General features: G+C 51.2%; 1 protein-coding gene across 1 annotated transcript in view; it reads left to right on the top strand.

Annotated features, from left to right (window-relative positions):
- Positions 1-21475, top strand: part of SARDH (sarcosine dehydrogenase) — a 112472-nt gene that overhangs the window by 51695 nt on the left and 39302 nt on the right. Inside the window, exons 14-17 of the mRNA XM_038374725.2 lie at positions 1059-1197; positions 2435-2548; positions 7989-8136; positions 13857-13950. Coding sequence (XP_038230653.1) covers positions 1059-1197; positions 2435-2548; positions 7989-8136; positions 13857-13950 — 495 coding nt within the window. The remainder of the gene's footprint in view (positions 1-1058; positions 1198-2434; positions 2549-7988; positions 8137-13856; positions 13951-21475) is intronic.

Here is a 21475-nt window from a genome sequence, read left to right as displayed (position 1 = left end):
AGGATAACTGCAGAGCTGTATTAAATGCTTAATAAACATCAGAATTGTTCAGGCTGTAATTCACTCCAGTCCCCTGGATTCAGTAGTATCTGGGCATTATGCTGGGCAATGGGAGTAAATTTCTACAGCTCGGTGCATTGTGAAAATGGAGCGGAATGTTGTTTTGGGCCAATATGCCCAGTGCATGACTTTCAACGCACTTACAACCAGATTATTTCTAAGCCCTCGTTTTTCAACCACACCCCTTGCGTTTCCTCTTTGAGAGATGAGTCTGCAGCAGGAGGGTGAGTCTTGAGAAGAACCCTTTGCGGAGGGAGAGCAGAACCATTGATCTTAAAACCATACGCACGTACCACGTAGGCTGGGGTGGGGTTAGAGCAATGAGACCGGGAGCCACACCATTATTGCTGGTGTTAGTTTTGGAAAACCCAGCTGGTGAGGTTTGGAAAAACTGAATCCTATTCCCGCTTTCCCCATTTTTACTGAAAAATGCCTCCAAGCATGAAAAACACCTTCATTGCATGGTTGGAACTTCAAAATAAACAAATGGCCAAATGGAATTTTATCGTTACTTCCCTAAATGAAAGAGTTGCTTTTGGGTTGAGAACGTGCATGGAAAGGACTTGTTTTTTTTTCCTAGCAAGTTTATAAGCTCCACAAAACAGGTACTTAAAGTGGAGAGTCGTCCCTCAATCTGTAGTGTGTTGTTGCTGCAACACTATGATCCCCCTATTCAGAACTCGATCAAAATCTGTGCAATTGGGAGATGAATTCTTTGACAAGATGACACCAACTCAAAAGACAAGTTCTCGATGTAAGAAGCAGGGTATGAGCGTGTGTGTGGGACTGTGTTGTTATGAGGGATGCTCCATTTGAATATCTATTTTTAAAGGAACATTTAAAAATGCTACAGAAAGCTCAGACACGAGTCACATGTCCGCTTTTTTGGTTTTGTTTCTGCCGCCTCGTTATATAAATGTTTCATTTGTCTTGACGACTCCTTTTATGGAGCAAGAAGAGGGTGGCTCAGTTTCACCTGGGTGTGCTTTAATTTTTAGATCAAGAATGAATGCTTAACCTGCAGAAATGTGCTGGCTGTCTTTGACATGTCTTATTTTGGCAAATTCTACCTGGTTGGTCCTGAAGCAAGGAAGGCGGCCGACTGGCTGTTTACTGCTGATGTTAGCAAGTCACCAGGTACTGCTTCAACCTTGTTATTTCAGCTACAAGATGCCAGTTTTATTGATATTTCTGCTGAGCTTGGTACAAAAAACACCCCCTGCAAAATTATATCTTTGATCAAGACATGCGTTGTTTGACCTGAACTGTCAGTTTTCAAATGATTGCTTTCACTGACAATGTTGGAAAGCAGCTGAGTGTGAAGGTTTTCCCTGCTCTCTCCCAGGGCTGCATTCGGATCTCCTTTACACTGGTGTAAATCCCGTGATTTCTGAATCAAGTGCAGTTGAGATTAGAATCTGACCCTCGGAGTCCCCTTAAGATTCACTGCTGGGCAAATGCATGCAGTGGAATAAGCAGTGGTGACACCTAGTGGACAAATAGGCTGAGGTCAGTGGGGAGTTTGCTAATAATGAGTGGAAAAATGATGCATTTGGGATTGAATCCATCCTCTCTTGCCCCTGTGTAAACTAGGGATGGCCCCTGAAGTCAATCAGGAAGCACTGATGAGAGGGTAAAATCAACCCCATTCAGCTGTAATTCCTTGTTCAAATGCAGTTCACCTTTGAAGGTGACCTATTGTTGGATTCAGAGCCAGATCCTCAGATGGCATAAATTGGCATGGCTAGGTGGACTTTGAGGGAGTCATGCTGAGTTAAACCAGCTGAGGGTCTGACCCTTAACTTGTGCATTCCTTTTTACTCTCTAATTTGGGCCTAAAAAGCTAATGCCATTTGCTAACTTTCAGAATACTTGCTTTCCTTTGGAAGTCTTGATTCTAGTGGTTTCCCACCTGGGTTCGTGGTTTGCTTTAGACTTGCACCTACACTTGTTTGGCTGATTCTTTGGTAGTTGAAGGGGCTGTGAATTAGCTCATTAACCTTTTCATTTCCAGAGAGATGGCTTCAAATCCCAGCCTGCATCACAAGGGAAAGTTGAGTTGCTGAGGTCTCCTTTCTGGTCCCCTTTTGTCTTCTTCATGCAATTCAGTGTGATTAGCTGTCTCTGCTCATGGGAGGCCTAACTCCTGAATAATGGAGAGGGCTGCCTCTCAAGATCAACTGTAGAGTGGGGAGGGGGAGGTCTGAGTGAGCTTAAATGATGTGGCACAGTCAGGGGCTGCATGGGGATGGATTAGTGATTAGAAGGATTCCAATGCCTGGTTAGATTTTTGTATTTTTCAGACATGGCATTTGCGAAAATGCTCTTGGAAGGCTTTGATCCCCAATGCATGTCTCTTTCCTCCTGTTTCTAGGACTGACCGTTTACACATGTATGTTAAACAAACGCGGTGGCATTGAGAGCGATCTGACCGTCAGTCAAATCAGCCCTGGGACCCAGGTCTCTTCACTGACCCCAGCATTTGAAGGTAAAAAATCAAGAATTTAAAAGTAGAGAAATAATCCCTTGCTTGCCGTAGACATAAAAGTTCCCCTGGTAAATATTAAGGGCTGATGGGCAGTTTCAACTTAGTTAAAATTCCCTCTGCAGCTTCACGTACAATTTAGCGTTCCCCTTCACTTCCTGTCCGAAACTCTTGTGCAGCATTGCTGTGCTCTGTTAAGCAGCTGGCACATCCGCCCCTAAGGGGCACATCCTCACTGCTGTAAATTCTCATAGCTCTGTTGGCGTCAATGGTGTAAACGGTCCTCGCTCCTTTGAAGTCTATAATAATTGACACCAGCTGTGGGCCTGCCCCTAGGTGTCTTGCTGCATTGCTCTCGCTCTGTTGCTGGGCCCAGCTTTCAGTCAACCCCCATCCACCCACCCACCTAGACAACGGGGCTGGATTTCCTTCCTGAAATGCATGATCAAGGCCTGAGTCCCCCAGGCTGGCTGCAGGCCTGTGAGAGTCATAAATGCATCGGGCTGCAGGCCTCAGCCCGTGTCAGGCCAGGACACAACAGGATAATGGGGAGACTAGGGGTGTGCTGGCAACCTTCTAACAAGGGGCTTGTGTCCATGGCATGGCAGACATTCCCAGGGGTCATGCTGGCCTAATGTTCTAATGGCTCTTCACAGGGGCCTGGATTCTGTGCCCTCCGGCAGCCCCTGGATGCCAGGTCTGAGGCCAAAAAGGGTCACAAAGACCGCAGCTTTCCCTGCTGGGGAATACCACAGCATAAGGGGGAGTCTTCCCTGGGGTTAGAACAGCCCTATGCCACCTCACCTGGCGGCCCCAGTGCAAGATGAATGCTGGGAGAATGGGGGGCAGGGGAAGCTCCCTGTCCTCTAGCTACTCTGTGGTGCTAGTTGGCTCCACCAGGGGAATCACTGCAGGCAGCATGAGTCAGAGCAGCCCTGGGGCTGCTCTAGTTTATTTCAGGGCTGTTCTGGTACCTGTCCACCACCAGGTTACAAGAGCCATGGAGGTTGTGCGCAGCCACCTTACCCTCCATCCTGGCTGCACTGAGCTTGGCTTGGCCACAGCCCAGAATCAGGCCTGGCCTTCTGTTTTCCATGAACGCTGAGCTTCTCCTTCACAAGCTGGCTCCATCAGCAAAGGCTCGAATCAGCCTCGTCCAGCTCTTCAGTGCAAGCCACATGGATGGTGGTGGGGATGGGTTTGTGGGGTACTGTAGGGGGAGCCCCCAGATCTTGCATGTGGCTGGTGGGCCAGCTTGCTGAGGAGCCGGGAGCATGACAGTGCTGCGACCCGCTCCGTGGAAGCCAGTCAATTTATATCAGCATTACAAGGGGAAGAGGCGCTGCAGGTTCAGTATGAGGCCTGACAACGGTGACAACGTCTCTTCGATTTCCACTACAGCTGAAAGGGAATCTTGTTTCTATTGGCCAGCGTTTGGAGGGTGATTGCATTACTTAATACTAGCCACCTGGCTTTTCTTCCCCCATCCTCCTTATCTATCAATTGGTGTAACCGGATTAGCCCTCCCTTTTACCCCCCGGCACTTGTAAACCAAGCAGGTGCTTATTGGCATTATTGGGTTTCGTTGCTGCTCTGAATGGCTCTCAAGCAAGGGCGACCTCTCCTGCAGTCCTTCTCTGCTGCAATAAAGGGGAATTAGAAGGGAGCAGAGCAATCAGCCTGGGTGGGTGGGAGGAGGGGTGTGAAATGGAATTAGGAGGCTGCTGCGAGGCGGATGGCACCTTACTCGTCTACAATGGCTCCACCAAATGGCTTTGCCTCAGAATCCCGGGTGACTGTTTGTAATGATCCTGCTGCTTCAGCAGAAGACCAGACGCTCCTTGGGGCAGCACGCACACCGGAAAAGGAGAGCTTGGTCTTCGGTCCTGCGTGAAAACAAGGTGGTGGGTCACAGCCCATTGGTCCTCCTCATAAACCCCACCATATAGTGGGGCGCGCTTGGCCTAGGAGAGGCCCAGGACTAGAATAGCTGGGGGGCCCTGCAGGTCATGAGCGAGGTGCAATGGCAGCGTTATAGGCGGGGTGGGGGAGATGTCTGCCGAGCTCGCGGGGAGAATGTCTGCATAACCCCTGCCCGCACTTTACCTGGCTCTAGCCGGTGCTGTTCCTCTCTCCCTTTGAGGAGCACTGAACACAGACACGCACGCCCCTGAAGAAAGGAGGGAAGCCGCTCGGGGAGCTGCTGTGTTTGATGGGTGATGTAGGAGTTTAATAAAAGCAGATCTATTTTTCAATTACTGTAGGTGGCTGCACTTATTAGCATTATGACAGATTATTGGAGTGCAGAGCGGTAGAGGCAGGATTGATTATGGAGCACTAATCAGCTCCCAAATCCCTTCTCTGGGTTGGGCATTTCCCCCCTCGGTATTGCCAACTAAGTGAAATTTCCCACTGCCACGAATGTGGCAGAAACATTGACCATGGTGTAATCCCCATGCCCTATGGAACAGCCCTGACTGACTCCCTGGCCTCATTAACCTTGTAACCCTGGCATGGTGTCAGGGGGAATTGCTCAGCGATGAATGGGGAAATCCTTTTAGCTCCCCTTCCCCACCATTCTTATTTCCCCTCCCACCATCAGCATAGAAATTGTCCCTGCTTCATGCTGGTCAGTCAGCTGGCACGTCCCTCTGAATCCAAGTGCCCCACGAGGCCCAAGGCCGTGTGGAAGGAAGCCCGGAGAATGTGAGCTTGAGCCTCTGTTGGACCAGCACCTTGTGCAGCTATTGATGGGTATAGAACACAACCATTCTGTTCTGGTAGCATTTTATACCCACTTAGCTGGCGTAAATACTGCACCGAATGCAGGGCCCTGGAGAACCAGGCCTGTATCTCTGTAAGAATTTTCAGTACCATTTCCATGACCTTATACACAGAGGGCTTGTCTGTACTACAGAGCCTGGGCTGGTATAGCTACGCCAGAGAAGCAGTGTGTGCATGCTTGTCTACACTACAGCCAGATAGCTGTGTCAGCAGAGCCCCCTAAGAGAGACGCAGTGTAAGCTGATAGGAGGAGTTCTGTCTGCATAGCTACACCACCGCCCTGAACAGTATTAGCTCTGCTGACAGAAACACTTTTTCACTGGCTGAGTTGTGTCTACACCAGGGAGTTTTGGCAGCAGAGCTATTTCAGATTGTGGGTGTGATGTATTTATTTTTTTTTACACTCCTAGCTGACATTGCTGTGCTGGCAAAATCTTGTGATGGAAACCAGGCTGACAGGCCAGATCCTCAGCTGATGTAAATCAGCATCATTCCACGGACTTAGTCAGTTTACTCCAGCTGAGGATGTGACCCTGACTGAGGATTGCCTTTTCCATCTGGACCTTTCTAGTGATCTCCCAGAAGTGAAGGTCATGCAATAGGACTGGGAAATGCACTGTGGCAACACCCCGCCTCGCTGTCCTAGGGAGTTTGATCACAATATGTTTTTGCTGAGTTTTTCCAGAGGCAACTTTCAATTCCTGCCCTCTTTGCATCCCTTTGGATTGAAGATACAAAGCACAGGGGACCTATGCAGTTACATTTCCACTGAATGCACACAACCAGCACTGTCACATTTCTGCAAAAAACATGCGTGCGAGGATAAGGCAATTTGTCGTGCTCTCCATGTATCTGGTGTCAGGGATGTCAGGAATGGGGGTGTGAGCATGTACCCGGGGTACTTGTAGGCTGTTCTGCCTTGCACTTCTCACTCGCTGAACATCTCAGTGTCGAGTGGAATATTACATTTTATAGTAGGGCAAACTGGGTGAAAACATGGCAGCTTCCAGGGTCCTCAGAGGAAGATTTTGCTGTCTGTTTCAAGGGTGTTTGACAAAAACTCTTGCCACTTGGAATTACCCAATAAGCTCTTGGGTACAGAATCCCAATTGAATTGAATGGGAGTGCCACATGCTGAAGGATTGCATGGCTGGTACCAGTACTCTGAGAACTCTGAAGATCAACTGTAGAAAGAAAAGATCAATTGGGGAGATAATAGTGCCCCTAAGCCAAGCCAAGGAAGCTGTCTGCATAGGAAAACAGCACTGTAGCTGAGGGTACATCTGCACTGGTATAAAAGCCCCATGGCACGGCCATGGTTGGCCTAGATCAGCAGGCTTGGGCTCATAGGGGTTGGGCTGTGGAGACGTTCTGGCTCGGGCTGGAGCCCAGGTTCTGGGACCCTCCCCACTCATGGCTTCCCAGAGCTTAGGCTCCAGACCCAATGCCTACAAAGCTGTTTTACAGCCCAAGCGAGTTGGCTGACCCGGGCCAGCCAGGGGCATTTAATTGCTGTGTAGACATCCCGGAGGTTAGGGTCAGAGGCACTGCGTGCTTGCATCACGCTACCCTTGGAGGCTAGCTCTTGGAGCGACTTGCGGAACACCAGAGTAGTAACCCTTCCCCCCGCAGGGAGGTGGGGGGCTTTTGGAGCTGAATGGAAGGCAGATTTTGTATTTGGTATTTTCTGCTTCTCCCCACCCACACCACGTGTCAGGCGTTCACACCTGGACAAAGTGTGTGCGCAGCAGCCCCCGGGCTGGTTCGGGTAACATTATGCACCCACTTTGTACAGGTGTGACTGCAACTAGATGGGACGAGGTGAGACAGTCAGGTCCAGGGTCTATCTCCATTGGGTGAAGTCAGACCATTAAAAGGGTGGGAAAAAGGAGCTAATCCAAAGCTTTGTCCAAAACTTCAACTTAGTATCAGGTTTGATTATTGTTGTTGTTGTTCTATTTTGCTGGTTGATCTACCCTTTCTGGTGCTGCAGAAAGCAGAAGAGAAGAACAAAGGAAAGATCCTGGAGATCCTCTGGCCCTCAACTTTCTCAGACCTCACCCCTGCCTTATTGATGAAAAACTCCTGCTGGGCTTGATCCCAGCAGGTGCTGCAGAGCCCTCAACTCTCATTGACTTAAATTTGAATCGAGGGTGCCCTCGTGTGTACTATAAAACCATCATCATTACAATAATTGGGTACATTGACAAGCAAAATGAGGCCCAAGTTTGATGCTGCAATAGCCATCAAACACTAGCCTCTGTTTGCCAGAAACGGGAAATGGGCGAGAGGGGACAGATCACTTGATGATTCCCTGTTCTGTTCATTCCCTCTGGGGCACCTGGCATTGACCACTGTTGGAAGACAAGATACTGGGCTAGATGGACCTATGATCTGACCCAGTAGGGCTATTCTTATGTTCTTATGTTTAGCCGCTTGCAGGATCGAGGCCACTGGCTTCAAGGGGAGTTTTGCCAGAGTAAGGACTGCAGGGTTTGCCCCTTTGTGGGAGGCTCCCAGCCCAGTTTGGCAGACACAAGCAGCTCCAAGAAGCATCTGGCCTCTGGAGCGCTTGGCCAAGCTGAGTGTTGAGCTTAGCTGATCCCCGTGCCTACGTGTGGAGTCTGCACGGCTCAGTAGCTGGTGGTGTTCCTTGCAGGGGATGGCTATTACCTGGCTGTTGGTGGAGCTGTTGCACAGCACAACTGGTCGCACATCACCACGGTGCTGCAGGACATGAGGTTGCAGTGCAAGCTGGTCGACTGCTCCGAGGAGCTGGGAATGATCAGCATCCAGGGGCCGGCAAGGTAAGCCCTGAGAGGCCGGAGAAGAGTCCAGGGTCCCCTGTTTCTCTGGCACTGAACTGAACACTGTCCAAATTCCTCGCCATTTGTGACCAAAGCCAGGGGTCTGGAGGTGAAAGGCGGCTGTACTGATGCCTTGTAATCCTGATCGCCTAAACCCCAGGGAAGGCTCTGGGGAGCCAAGTGGCATGCAGAGAAAGGGGCCTTGTCTTACCCTAAGACAGGATGAGGAGGGCGAATGATATTGGGCTGGATTGTGGTCTGCACTGAGAAATGACGGGGAGCTCGCTGCAGCAAGACCCTGACTGGGCCAGCACCTTTTCTAGAACAGCTCCAAGCCCCTTTCAGTGGCTGCAGGGTGGGCTTCCTGTGTACTCTGCAGTCTGTAGTATGTGGGGGAGGGGCCCTTAACCCTACCCCTACATGAGTGGGTAGCAGGGGGCTCGCACTGGGTCTATTCCCAGCCCCTGCACAGCCGAGGCTGTCTCCTCCTGCTCCTTGTGTGCCCACGCAGGGCCTGGCACAATCCATCCCATAGCAAACTGGGGGACATGCTAAGTGGCGCATGCCTGTGTGTGCTGGGACCCCTCGGGGTGCAGGAGGGGCAAAGCGAAATGACCCCTTCCGGGGAGGGGAAGGGAGGGAGCCCAGCATGCTGCCTGCCCCGCCTGCCAGAGTCCTGTCTGAGCACCTGAGCCAGTGCATTGCCCCGGTGCTGGAGTGGAAAGGTCTCATCAGGTCTCTCCAGGCACCTGCCTCTCCTCTCATTGCCCATCTCCTCTATGCTATTGGTACTGCTAAACCATGCCATAAAGCATCAAATATTTAGATCTTTCTTCTGCGCTGCTCGGCGCATGCTCTGCCCCACAGGCCCTGACACTTTGTACCTGGCCTGCTCAGCCAGGGTTCTGTGCCTCCCATTCACCCTCCAGCTAGGAGCGCAACGGTGTTTAAAACTAAATCAACCCCAGGGTCGCCCAAAGAGGTGGCTTCCAGAGCAGCTAGGATTCCCAGCTCCATGGGCAGTGGTTTCCTCCCAGTCCCGTTCCCTGCTTTCCCCTACTCTCCACACTACCATGTCCCAAATTTGACCACTTCCCTCTCTCCCCACCCCCAGCCTAGCTGCACAGTGGAGCTCACTTGCACATTCTAGAGTCAGTGGGACATGTGAGAAGGAGGAGGAGAGGAAGACACTCCTTCCCAGGGCGTGGATCCTGTGCGCTCTTACATACGTGGGTCTCTGTGGGCCCTGGTGGGTTACCCTTACTTAGGAACAGAGGAATTGCCATAGCAGATCAGCCCCATGGTCCATCTCATCCCTCTCGCTCATGGTGAGCATAGAACCGTACTGCACGAGCAGCCCTGAGGAAGTCAATGGGACTGACTGTGGAGTCCGATCATTACAGCTGTTGGGTCCTGTGTCAGGATCTGGCATTAGAAATGCCCACCTGGGGCAGGCAGGGAGGCCTCCTGTCTTCTTACTCCCCCTCCTCATTTGGCTTCCAAGCTACGTCTCACCAGTGCTCTCTGGTCTGTCAGTCGCCAGGGCAAGCGCTGGCAGAGTGCTCAGTGCCCCATTTCATAGAATCAGAGAATATCAGGGTTGGAAGGGACCTCAGGAGGTATCTAGTCCAACCCCCTGCTCAAAGCAGGACCAATCCCCAACTAAATCATCCCAGCCAGGGCTTTGTCAAGCCTGACCTTAAAAACCTCAAAGGAAGGAGATTCTCACACCTCTCTAAGTATCACATTCCAGTGTTTCACCACCCTCTTAGTGAAAAAGTTTTTCCTAATATCCAGCCTAAACTTCCCCCACTGCAACTTGAGACCATTGCTCCTTGTTCTGTCATCTGTCATTTCCTAGCATGCTGTGTCCAGCGCCTGAGGTGAGCCACACAAACTGCTTCCTACTGAGTGAGGGCTCTGTGTGGGGGCCCCCCTTCTCCCAGGGAGTCTGCTCTGGACTGAGCCTCTCTCATCTGTAGCTGCACCACATCCCCATCCCCTCTTGTTTAACAGGGGCAATAGGACGCCTCTATCTAGAATACACAGGCGTGCTCACTGCCCCGTTCCTGAAATGCGGTCTGTGAGAATCAGCCTCCTTCCCCAGAGCAGCCTGCAGGAGGGCGATCCCACAGTGAACCATGGGCCAGGGAGCTCGGCTGATCTGGCGTTGTTAGCTGGGCTCTGTTAATTACACCCAGTGCTGCTACTGCCACACCCGGGCCCTCCTCAGTGGAGAACGTGGGAGTTTTTTCTTGCACTCATTCCCGGGCGTTTGGGGCTCCAGCTGGTTTACTGGTATTGAAATGAAGGGCCAGTCTGTTCCCAGCGACACTGGTGCAAACGTCTAGGCTTACGGCGGCATGTCGGGTACAGGCCCTACATGTGTCGCTACGTGCCACCGGGAAAGGCAGTGCTGCGTCCATCCTCGTCGCTGCAGCGTGTAGCTTCATGCTGTGGTGAAAATTTGAGGCAGCGGGACGCTATGCTGCTAAAAATAACCGTGTAGACATGAGGGGCACCACTTGGGCCTGTGGAGAGCCATGTAGGGTTCATACGCTGGAGGTTCTGGCGTGTAGGACACACTACGCAACTGAGCCATGCCTCACTGTCTACACTGCTGTTGATACCCACACTTGCTGGGCGTGCAGTGTCTGTATGCTACACTCTGCCGTATGCATCGATGTGCCCTGGGAGGAACTCCTTTGCCTCCCCTCTGCATGTATGCTCAGGTCATTGAGTATGTCTACACAGGAGTAAAAAACCCGCAGGCGACCCAGGTCAGGTGACTCGGTCCAGCACAGCTCCAGACTGAAATACAGCTGTGTAGACCTCCAGGCTGGGGCTGGAGCCTGAGCTCTGGGACCCTGCAATTGGGGAGGGTCCCAGAACTTGGCCTGGAGCGCAAGCCTGAATGTCTTCAATATTTAGCCCTGCAGCCTGAGCCTCGCAAGCCTGAGTCAGCTGACCCGGGCCCATCCACGGCCATGCTGCGGGTCTTTTATCCCTCTGTAGACCTACCCGTTGAGAGCAGAATCTGGACAATTGTATGTATTTATTGACCCACAAGTAGTTTTGGCTCCCCATTCCAGAGCGGCTGAACTATTTATAGTGCCAGAAAGGCAGGTTTTAGTGTAATACAGCCCAGAGGGGCAACGGGAGCTGGGGAGACAGCAGCAGGCCCTGAAGAGCGTTGGCAGGGCTGTAAATGTGCATTAGACAGCGGCATGTCACAGCCGCCCTTACATTTGTCTCTGTCATATGTGACAAGCCGGCACTCATTAGAAACCAGTTCAAGGCTTGGAAGCCGCTGACACGTACCCAGCCACTGGGGCTCCTGAAAGTGAAAGGCGGTGAGGAGAGGATAATGAAGGAAAAGCCTCCACAATGCTGGGAGTGCATTTATTCCTCTGCACAGTTCAGTGGTGCAGCCAGCGCTGTGCTGGGAAGAGCTGTTCTGTAGCCAAGCCTCGGATTATGAGAGTATCTTCGAGGTCATGCCCCTTCCTCTCCCCACTTCCCTCCAGCAGAAATGATATAAGAGGACAGTCCAACTGTTGTGGGTCCCTATCAGGTGTCTGCGCTGCCAGTAGCCTCCAGGGGCTCACTCATGCCAGCAAGCACCACACGCCCTAGGAAGTGTTTGTAGGACTGGGACCCCATGGGGATCTTCTGCTGGGCTGCATGTTTCAAACAGAAATGAAATGCCCTCACTGCTTTGGGTTGAGCTCGGGTTTGATTGCTGAACCCTCCAGTCCTGTGGGGGAGGAGGTGAGAAACGGGGAAGCAGTGCCCAGTCTTAATGGCACTAAGTTCAGATCTGAGCATGAGTCGCTTCCCTCTGCCAAAGCCATCCTGGAGAAGAAGAAGGGCAAGACCTATGGGCCTGGCATAGGAATTGCTGGTGAAATCCTCTGGCCTGTGTTGTGCAGGAGATCAGACTAGATGATCTAATGGGCCCTTCTGACCTGAACCTAGTGTGGATACATCGATTTTATCCAGACTACCCAGCAGCTGAGACAAGAGCTGTCCCCTCTGGCACATTGCCAAGCTTGCTTCTAAAGTTCCCATGCAATGGGTCTATGGACTGGTGGGGAGAGTATTCTACGGACTGATCTCTCCAGTAGGACATCTTGTAACCAGTCTCAGTTTAAAAATTAGCCCTTGGGGTTGGAGGAATGCCATCATGATGTGGGCAGAGATACTGGTTGAGGTAGCTTTTGGTGTCAGTCAGTGCTCTCCGACCCCTCTCCTGGAGCACATGTTCCTCTGAGGTGAGAGTGGGGTGGGTTGTGACAGCCTGGAGGAGGAGAAGCTCTTTCTTTTCCCGCAGCCCTCCATGGAGCTGGGATGGGATTGGTGGAAGCCTTGTTTAAATATCAGCTCCTGGCACCCGGGTCGAGCGCTGTTGGTGCATCAGCCTGACAGGGTGCGACGAGCAGCCTGCCTAGCTCAAGACGATGCTGAATTTACTAGGCCAAAAGCAAGCTCATCCCAGGGCTCCCCCAGGGAGAATTACGTAAAGGAGAGGGAAGCGGATACTTGCGTCCCAGGGGCCATGGCAATGCATGGGGCTCCCTGGCTACGGAGGGCGATGCTCACGGGGAGTCACTGGCAGGCCTCTTCACAGCCGCAGTCTGGGCAGAGAAAAGCCACAGGCTGGGAGGAATTTCAGCTCCTGGCAATCGTTGGCATCTCTGCAGCCCATAGGACAGCAAGGGAGGCTGGGGGGCCTTGGATTCCAAAGCTGCAGCTGCGCGGGAGCCTGGAGAGAATCTGTTTAGGGAGGGACGCGTACTGGGAAACTGCCTCCAGCTCTAGCAGTACTTTGCCCCTGTCTGGCATCTTTCATCCTGGGATCTCAGAGCCTGGCTGGGTATGTCTCACAAGTTACCCTGCCGCTATGAGACAGGGAACCATGGTACGGATGGGTAAGCAGCGAGGTGAAGTGACGGGCCTGTGGTCAAACAGCGAGTCAGTGTCAGAGCTGAGAATAGAACCCCAGGAGACTTGAACCCCAGACCCCTTCTCTAATAAACTTTTCCATCTCCCTAAGTCCTTATCTGGCCCCTATCACTGCAGTGTCTGAACAACTCACCAACGTCACTGAATTTATCCTCGCAACACCCCTGTGAGCCAGGGCAGTGCTATTGTCCCCATTGTACAGAGCAGGAACTGAGGCACAGCGAGACTACGTGACTGGCCCAAGGTCACTAAAGGAGTCTGTGGCGGAAGCCAGAGTAGAACCTAGCTCCTCTGCATCCCAGCTCCATGCCCTGACCACAAGGATATAGAAATGTGCGTCTTCTACTTACACTCAGTGACACTATGCTCTCTCCCAGCATACATACCACCACGGAGCATGAGTGAAAAGGATACTAGTGGGTTTCATTTTTCTGGTCCCCTAGGAGTTGTGATGAGGAGAAGGAGCAGGTCATAAGCAATAAGACACTGGCTGTAAATGGCAGCCCTACGCCACCGGCAGTGTGCCTTTCCCACAGAACCTAGAGAGGGCTACAGAATAGAGGTGAGAAGAAGGCCGGGGGAGAAGTAGGGCAGATTGTCCTTCCCCTGCAGACAGACAGCTGCCCTTTCAGGCCATGCCAGAAGCAGAACTTTCCCTGTGAGCTTGCACGGTGGGGGTAGTGCATGAGCTAGTGACCTGCTGTCCCCTAGTTGTAGCATCCTTCTCACCAGGGTTTTCTGCTCTTTTCCTGCAGCCGTATGGTTCTCCAGGAGGTTCTCGACACCGATCTCAGCAACGAGGCCTTCCCCTTCTCCTCCCACAAGCTGGTGAAGGCAGCAGGATGCACGGTAGGAGCCCAAGCCCAAGCCCTAGGCTAACACTCCCTCCTTCCACCGCTTTGCACTGGGAAGGTTCTGCCCCAAGAGTTTTTGCTTGGGTGGCACTCCCGTGTGTGTCTAGGGACTTTCACATGAAGGCAACAAAGCATTTTGATTGGCTGAGCCTCTCGCATGGCCCCAGCCCTATGAGCAGGACCTCCTAGATCAGGATGCTGTACAAACAAAGGCTGATGCTCAAAGTATCCTCCACCCCTACCTCAGTGCAGGTCTGGGAAGCCGGGACTCCCAGACCAGCAGCCACGGGAACCAGGATGGTGGTACGTGTGTGTGAGGGGGAGGAAGCTAAGATGGGGATCAGGATGTTGGGAGGTGAAGGTGTGAGATCTCTAGTGTCACCTGGGCCAGGATATAGAGTTCTACACCACTAGCAAGCGGAGGCTAGGTGATTTGGTAGTTCCGTCTGGCCTTAAATTCTCCTAATCCACCCTGCCTGCCATGTGCTATTACACATGGGCAAATGGAGACAGCATGCCCTCATGATGGGCTCCTGGAGTGCTCTGGGCTCCTGGTTTTTCTGGCTGGCAGCAGGATTCCTCCCTCCACGTAGTTCCACTCACGCCATGCAAGATAACACTCTCTAGGCACTGGCAGCCCTCAACTCTGGCCTGAAGCAGCTGCCCCAGCAGCCTCTGAATGGAACCAAACCTGCCCCTGACAGAGATGATCAGTCAGATGCCCTCCTGCCTCACCTATGGGACTCCAATGCTCCAGAGGGACGGGGCCAGGAACAGGGCAAAGACTGCTCTAGCCTGCTCTCTGACCGAGGCCATGCTTTCTGTCTCCTGTTAGAAGAAGCATTACCCCTTGCAGGGCTGCAGAAGGAAGGTGTCTCTTCAGGTTGTACTCTGGACAGGTTCAATTGAGCTGAGTGATGCATGGGGGTCAGTGGCCAACAAGGGATGGGGAAAAGAAGAAGACAGCAGCAGAGAAGAGCTGTGTGTGTGAAAATCCTGCCATCCCCAGCTCCTTGGCATCTCTGCAGACATTCGTGTGGCATGACCTTCTGATGCTCCCCCATCGGGCAGCCTTGCTGGGGACGTGCCTGTGATGTGGGATCCTTGCCAGATTTTTCAAGAAGGCTGAAATTTCCTTTATCATGCAATTCTCTGTGTGTCCTTCATTCCCATGTACCTGGGGCCAATCCCAGGTTGAGCCGGCCCCTGTGCATTTCCTGGTTTAAAATATCAAGGGAAGAGGCTGCTCCCCAAAGAGTCTGGTCGGAGGAAATAAAATGAGAGTGCATGTCAATGTGCTTCCTGCTGAAGGTGCTGGATTGACAGTCCGGGGGCCACAGAAGCGCCCTGACCCCCAGCACCTACAGAGCACCTACGCGCTGCCCCAGCCACATGCCTCTGCCCTGCTGTGGGAGGTGGGAGAAGGAAATCCTGTCTTCATGGCCCACTAGTCCTTGGCCTCTGGTGAAGCTGCTCAGCATGTGGGGGGTGGGGGGGCATGGCAGCATTGGTAGCGATGTTGACCTGAACTAGCTCATTTCACCAGGGTGATGCCTCGTCAGAGGGTGACGACTTTCCGACACGGCTGACCCAGCTGGCTTTGGCTTGGGTGGCACCTCGCCCTTTACGGGCAGCATGGGGGACGTCTGATGGCAAAGGGAGATGGGATTCTGGGCTATCGCACTGGGAATGGAGTGAAGACTGAGCTCTTGGGCTCTGTTACTTCCTGCCCTGGTGTACTGATATCGAAAAACAGGAGGGCCAAACTCAAGAGCCCTTTTTCTTTAATACGGGGAACCGCAGTCTCCCTCAATGACAAAGTAAAGGGAGTTTGAAGACCATTAGTCATGCCTCTCCGTCTCTAAGACCCAGTCACTTTTCAGTCCTTGTGGCATCTGGATGGCTCCCTGAGACACAGGTGAGAGGGGATTAAGGGGGAACTTGATCACAGTCTATAAGAACTTACATGGGGAACAAAGATGTGAAAATGGGCTCTTCAGGCTGGGAGGGAAAGATCTAACATGATCCAGTGGCTGGAGGTTGAAGCTAGACCAATTCCGACTGGAAACAAGGTGTGCATTTTTAATAGTGAGAGTAATTAACCACTGGAACAATTTACCAAGGGTCGTGGTGGATTCTCCATCGCTGACCCTTTTTAAACCAACATAGGATGTGTTTGGGAAAGCCCTGCTCCAGGAATTATTTTTGGGAAGTTCTCTGGCCCATGTTCTACAGGAGGTCACACTAGGTGATCACAATGGTCTCTTCTGGCCTTGGGATCTATGAACCTGGATGCTCTGGCAGCTGAGCCAAGGCCTTCGGATGTGATTTGTTTTTTCTGCAGCTTGGCTTTGGTTTCCGGTTCTGGACGGAACGCACGTGTGTGGGGGAGGGAAGCGGGGGAGCGTGCTTTGCATTTAAGAGATGACCAGATGTAAAGAGAGCATTAAAATGTTCTTGAGGGATGTCAGCTGTGTGTGTTGCTTTTGGACGTTTCTCTTCCCCATCCTCCCCACGCCGTCCCACTGGCAGCCCGCCCCCATCCCTCCTTTCAGCTCCTCTGGCTGTGGCCTGCTGGATGACCCTGAAGCCTGGCAGGAAGAGTCATTCTCAGAGCCTAAGTTTGCAGTTTGTCTTGTTCACCTGCACTGAAGCTTGGGTGGGAGCTGGGAACTGTTCCACGCTCTAGGGACTTGTGGGGAGCCCAGAATCCAAGCTAGAGCTACTGGATGAGCAAATGGCTTGGCCAGACGCACATGAGCATTGTGCGTGTGTGTACATACACGCAGTGTTCCAGTGTCCCCAACCGCCCCCCAAAAAGGGACAGACTTCGGATGTAGTACCTTGCTCTGTATTGACATGAAACAGGCTTGCTTGGGGAGGAAGGGACTATGTGAAGAGGAACATCTAAATCTGGCCCTAAGAGATTCGTTCCTATGTATATATACGCTGTATAGAATGTGTGTGTGTGTGTGTGTGTGTATGTGTGAGTGAGTGACACAAACACCACCCATTATGTATTTGGTGAAGAACTGCACACTAGCACAGAAATAGCAACCCCAAGAGTGTAGGGAGCCAGCCAAGAAGACCTCCCTATATCTGTCTACACGTGGAGGTGGCTATCAGTCTGTTTGAGAGAGAGACACACATCCACACCTGTAGACAGATATAGGTAGGTCTTCGTGGCTGGCCCCCTGCACACTTGGGGTGGCTGTGCCCATCTAAGGGCCTTCACACAAAGCTGCACTCGCTGCCCATAACTCTCGCCTGTTTCTAAATTAAGAGTGAAAATGGGCTCCTGTGCCAGTAACTGATGGCAAAAGGCGCAATGCAAACAGCAGAGCCAAGGATGCTGAGCCAAGAAGAAGCCTGACAACTTTAAGCTTTCTGTACAAGTGCAGATTGTCTTGAATTTTCTAAGCCCTTATATTTAAAGAGATTGGCTATGCATGTGAAATGCGCGAATGGTAATTCTTAATGCTAATACCCAAGGCTAAGCTCCTGTATGTCTTAGGAAACATAATACATGTCCCTTTGGATGATGAAGAAAAATCCATCACTCTGGCCTGGTTCCGCTGCCTTCTAAAGACTTGCAGACACACAAGAGCTGACCTGATCCTAGGGATATAGAACAATGTGATGTGTAACAACCGACGCAATTACACCCTAGAGCACGGTAATGAACAGATTTCATGAGACACCATGAGTTTCCTTTGTACTCAATGAAACCATCACAGTGGGATGTGCTCAGCCCCACACCCAGTATCGATGTTGGGACTTGATGTGAGGTATTTATTACATTGCGTGACTTGCACACAGCCCCAGTGAAGGGATTAATTGCCTTAAAACATGTTGGTTTCTTTGGCCTTGTCAGAATGGGGCAGAAAGATATTAGTTGTGCTCTCATTTCTTGAAAAAATTAATGGTTTTGGGCTTATCTACACATGGAATTATTGTGGAATAACTATTCAAGAACACAACAGTTCCAGAACAACGATTCCTGAATAGTGGAAATGGAGTAAACTAAGCCAGTAAAAGGCACTCTTATTTTGGAATAAGCATGTCCATATATGGAGTTATTCCTGATTAGCTACTCCACTTTAAATTCATAACCTACCGTATTCTGGAATAACTTTAATGTGTCGAAAAGTCATCCATCCATCTGTCCATCCAACATTGCACATAAATATCTAAGGAGCAATCTAAACTTATCGGGATTTGTTTTTAGAACGTGAAGGGGCTGATGTATTTGAGAGGTTTATTGCTGGGAAGCTGTCGAAGATGGAAGCTTACATCTAGTTCCAAGTACAGCAAAGGGTGCAGGTCATTTTTCTGTCATGGTGCAGAGAGTTCCATGGCCCAGCTCTTGTGAAAGTTCTCTCTTCTGCAGATGTGCGTCTTCCCCTGTTTGTCTATAGATTTCTTTTTCCAACGGAGTGATACTGCTGTGGGAGGTCACTGTTGTGGAAGGCCAAGCCGGCTGTGGGGTAGCATGGACCAGTGCTATTCAAGGCTTTGAAAATGAGTACAACGACCCAGGCTCTGTGTCTATGGGGCAGCCGGTGTATTGGGATGATGTGTTTGTGAGCAGAATAGCTGCTGCCTTGGGGACCAGGTGTGGCATTCTCACCAGAGGTCATTGCAGAAGATGAGGCAGAAGTTACAAAGGCATGGCTCGTGGTGGCTAGATAGCTCTCTGATTTGGTCATGAGTAGCCTTCTGACCAGTGCATTATTTTATTTATTTATTTTAAATTCTTATGCATTTGATGCTGTGTTTTGGCTTCATCTCTTTGTTCTCACAAGGCCTCGCTTTGTCTTGCTGGTTTGATGATGTTAGGGATGAGTTCCCAGAGCCTCTTGTTGTTTGGGGGTCATGTGTATATCACAGGAACAAACTGTTCCTGTATGTGGGCTGGAAAATGCTCCCTCAACCCCCAATGTGGGTCTTGGTTTCTCTTCTTTAGCAGGATATCTCTAGTGATGGTTTATTTCCATGTTATGAGCGCTAGACCTGCCTGCCCTTACAATGTTCCCACTCTCGGAAGGGCCTCACCATGCCTTTGTACCTCTCCCTCCGCCAACAGATTTCCTCTCAAAGCATCTCCTTTCCCGGCCTCCCCAGCCTTGTTTCGCTCATGGGCTTTCTCCTTCAGTGGTGCCTCATCTTTCCTATTAGAAAGTTGTCTTGTCGTAGGGCTTGCCTACATGAACACATAGATCCTGGCAATCTGCCCATCACTAGTCTGCTGCACACGCAGTGTCTGTGTGGACCCCACCGGCGCATGCATTAACATTCCATAGTGCACTTTGATCTGCACAGCAGCAAGGTCCACATGGACACTGAGTGTGTGACAGGCTAGTGCGGGATAGATTTATACCCCAACTTGCTGCAAACTAACTGTTTCTGTAGACAGCCCCTTATGTATTCACACAGCTCTCTGTGTGCCTCGGTTGCTATTTCATCTGGAGCGGCTGAACCACAAGCATTCAGAAGCGATGAAGCACCCGTCTCCACAAAGGCAGGATTTCAATATTTGGCTCCTTTCCCTCCTCCCAACATATCCTGCCTCTTGTTGGCTCCCGTCCTTTCTTCCTTGACAGTCACTCTTTCCTTCCGCTTCTCTTAGTGGTGCCTTCCTTGTCTCTCACCACAGCAGCTGGGGTGCCTTCTTCTGTGGGCTCGCAGCTTCGATTCTGGCTCCCTTCTACCACCGTGAAAACTGTGTTGAGGGAGGAGGACCATGGTCAACAGCTCTGCTGCCCTGGCCGAATAGAACATTAAACACACATCTGTGCGGGAGACAGAGCTTTCTCAAGGGCCAGTCCCAGACCCTGGTCCGAATTCCCACAGGGATTAAGGACCGTCACAAACCTCCCCCACACACCCCCACTACTCCAAGTGCCAGGCGCCCGTCTGTGAATGGCTGTCTCTGATACAAAACACAGAGCAGCATGTTCATGTTAAAAATATAAATACCCCGTAAACAAAACCCTATCAAAACACTCCACTGCACACACAGTTCTCCCCAGAGGAGAGAGAACAAACCATTTGAGACAGACGTTAATCACACAGCTTAATGCATGGCACCCAGATGCTATGGTGAGGTATAAGAATCTATTATAGACTAGAATCTTTCCCTCCTGCTGCACAGTCACATCCAGTTGGATTGAGCTCCTTGAGGTGGCACTATTTCAGCCTCTTTGCACAGCATTAACACAATGCTGGTGCTCAATACACAATAATATATTCTACTGGAATTGGGACCAAGCCCCTGAGTTCCAATTCAGATCTGGGCTTTCCCAGAGTTCAGAAGTCTTTGGAGTTGGGGCTTTGATTTGGATACCTTCTAAGAGGCCCCATCTATCCAGAGAAATTTGCACTGGTGTGCCAGAACAATGTATTCACACCAGGGCAACCCCTTAATGTAGACAGCGAGAAACAATGTAAAAATGGAGCTTCTGTTGGTGAGAATGTAATCTGGTAAATTACACCACCGATGCACTCGCAAGTAGACTGGGTCTAACACTGTAATGGTAAATAATGTCCCAAATGGGCACAGAGCCACCATTCAATTATTTCTCTCCTTCCCCTTGCAAGCCCAGTTCATTTAATGCTCCCGACTCATAGACTTTTGTTTGTCTTTCAATGGACACTCCTGGGGCATGCTGAATGGATTTCACTGAAGGAGTAGGAAATGGGCTGAATGATACCTTCGACCAGCTTGGGCACGTGTTGCAGGCAGGCAGAGCACGTGAGGAAACTTGTCTGACAGGAGAATTAAGGACGAGATCTGACTGTGAAGGAGATCAAAGCCGTTGCCAGCTGATTAAAGCGAGGGAGCTTTCAGGGACTGTGCAGTTAATGTAATTAAGACCGAAGTGCTGATCCTTCAGCTGTCATTGAATCTGTTACCAAGAGGCCGGCTTAGGTTGCTGCTGAGCAGTGGGTAGAGTTTTCCTGCAGGGATTGGGGCCCCAGGGTTCTGTAGGAGGGATGCGAGGGCTTGGAGCGGCGATTTGCAGGGAAGTGTGGAGCTTTTGAGTGGAGATTTGCACTAGGAGGCGAGAACATTTTATTGGGGACTCCGGTTAGCTGGGAATATTCCGCACCTTGGCTCACATTTCCCGGCACTGCTGTGTAGGGCACTGGCCTCCAAAATATAATAGCCGCCCTTTTCCCAGTTGTGTCTTTCTTCTTTCCACTTGTCCCTCTTCCTGCCTGCCTCCTTTCCAGTTCTTGTTTCTACCTGTTCCTGTGCCCAGTCTATCCTGCTGTCCCTGGCTGGAAAGTGGGGAACAACTAGCTGAACAGCTGCAATATGCGAGACATTTTTGAGCCATGTGCTGAGGACCTGGCTCAAGGCAAACATACAGCAGGTGGTATCCCCCTCCTACTGCTCCTCCCTTTGAGGGTGTTTTTTATTGGGTCACAACTACATGGGGCTGCCAGCCTCCTCTGCGCTGCCACAAGAGAGACGGGAGTGGGGCACACAATCTTGGAGCTCCATGGGACGGTGA

This window comes from Dermochelys coriacea, chromosome 16 (assembly GCF_009764565.3).
Source record: "Dermochelys coriacea isolate rDerCor1 chromosome 16, rDerCor1.pri.v4, whole genome shotgun sequence".
NCBI classification, from domain to species: Eukaryota; Metazoa; Chordata; order Testudines; family Dermochelyidae; genus Dermochelys; species Dermochelys coriacea.
This window is presented reverse-complemented; position numbering and strand designations above follow the sequence as displayed.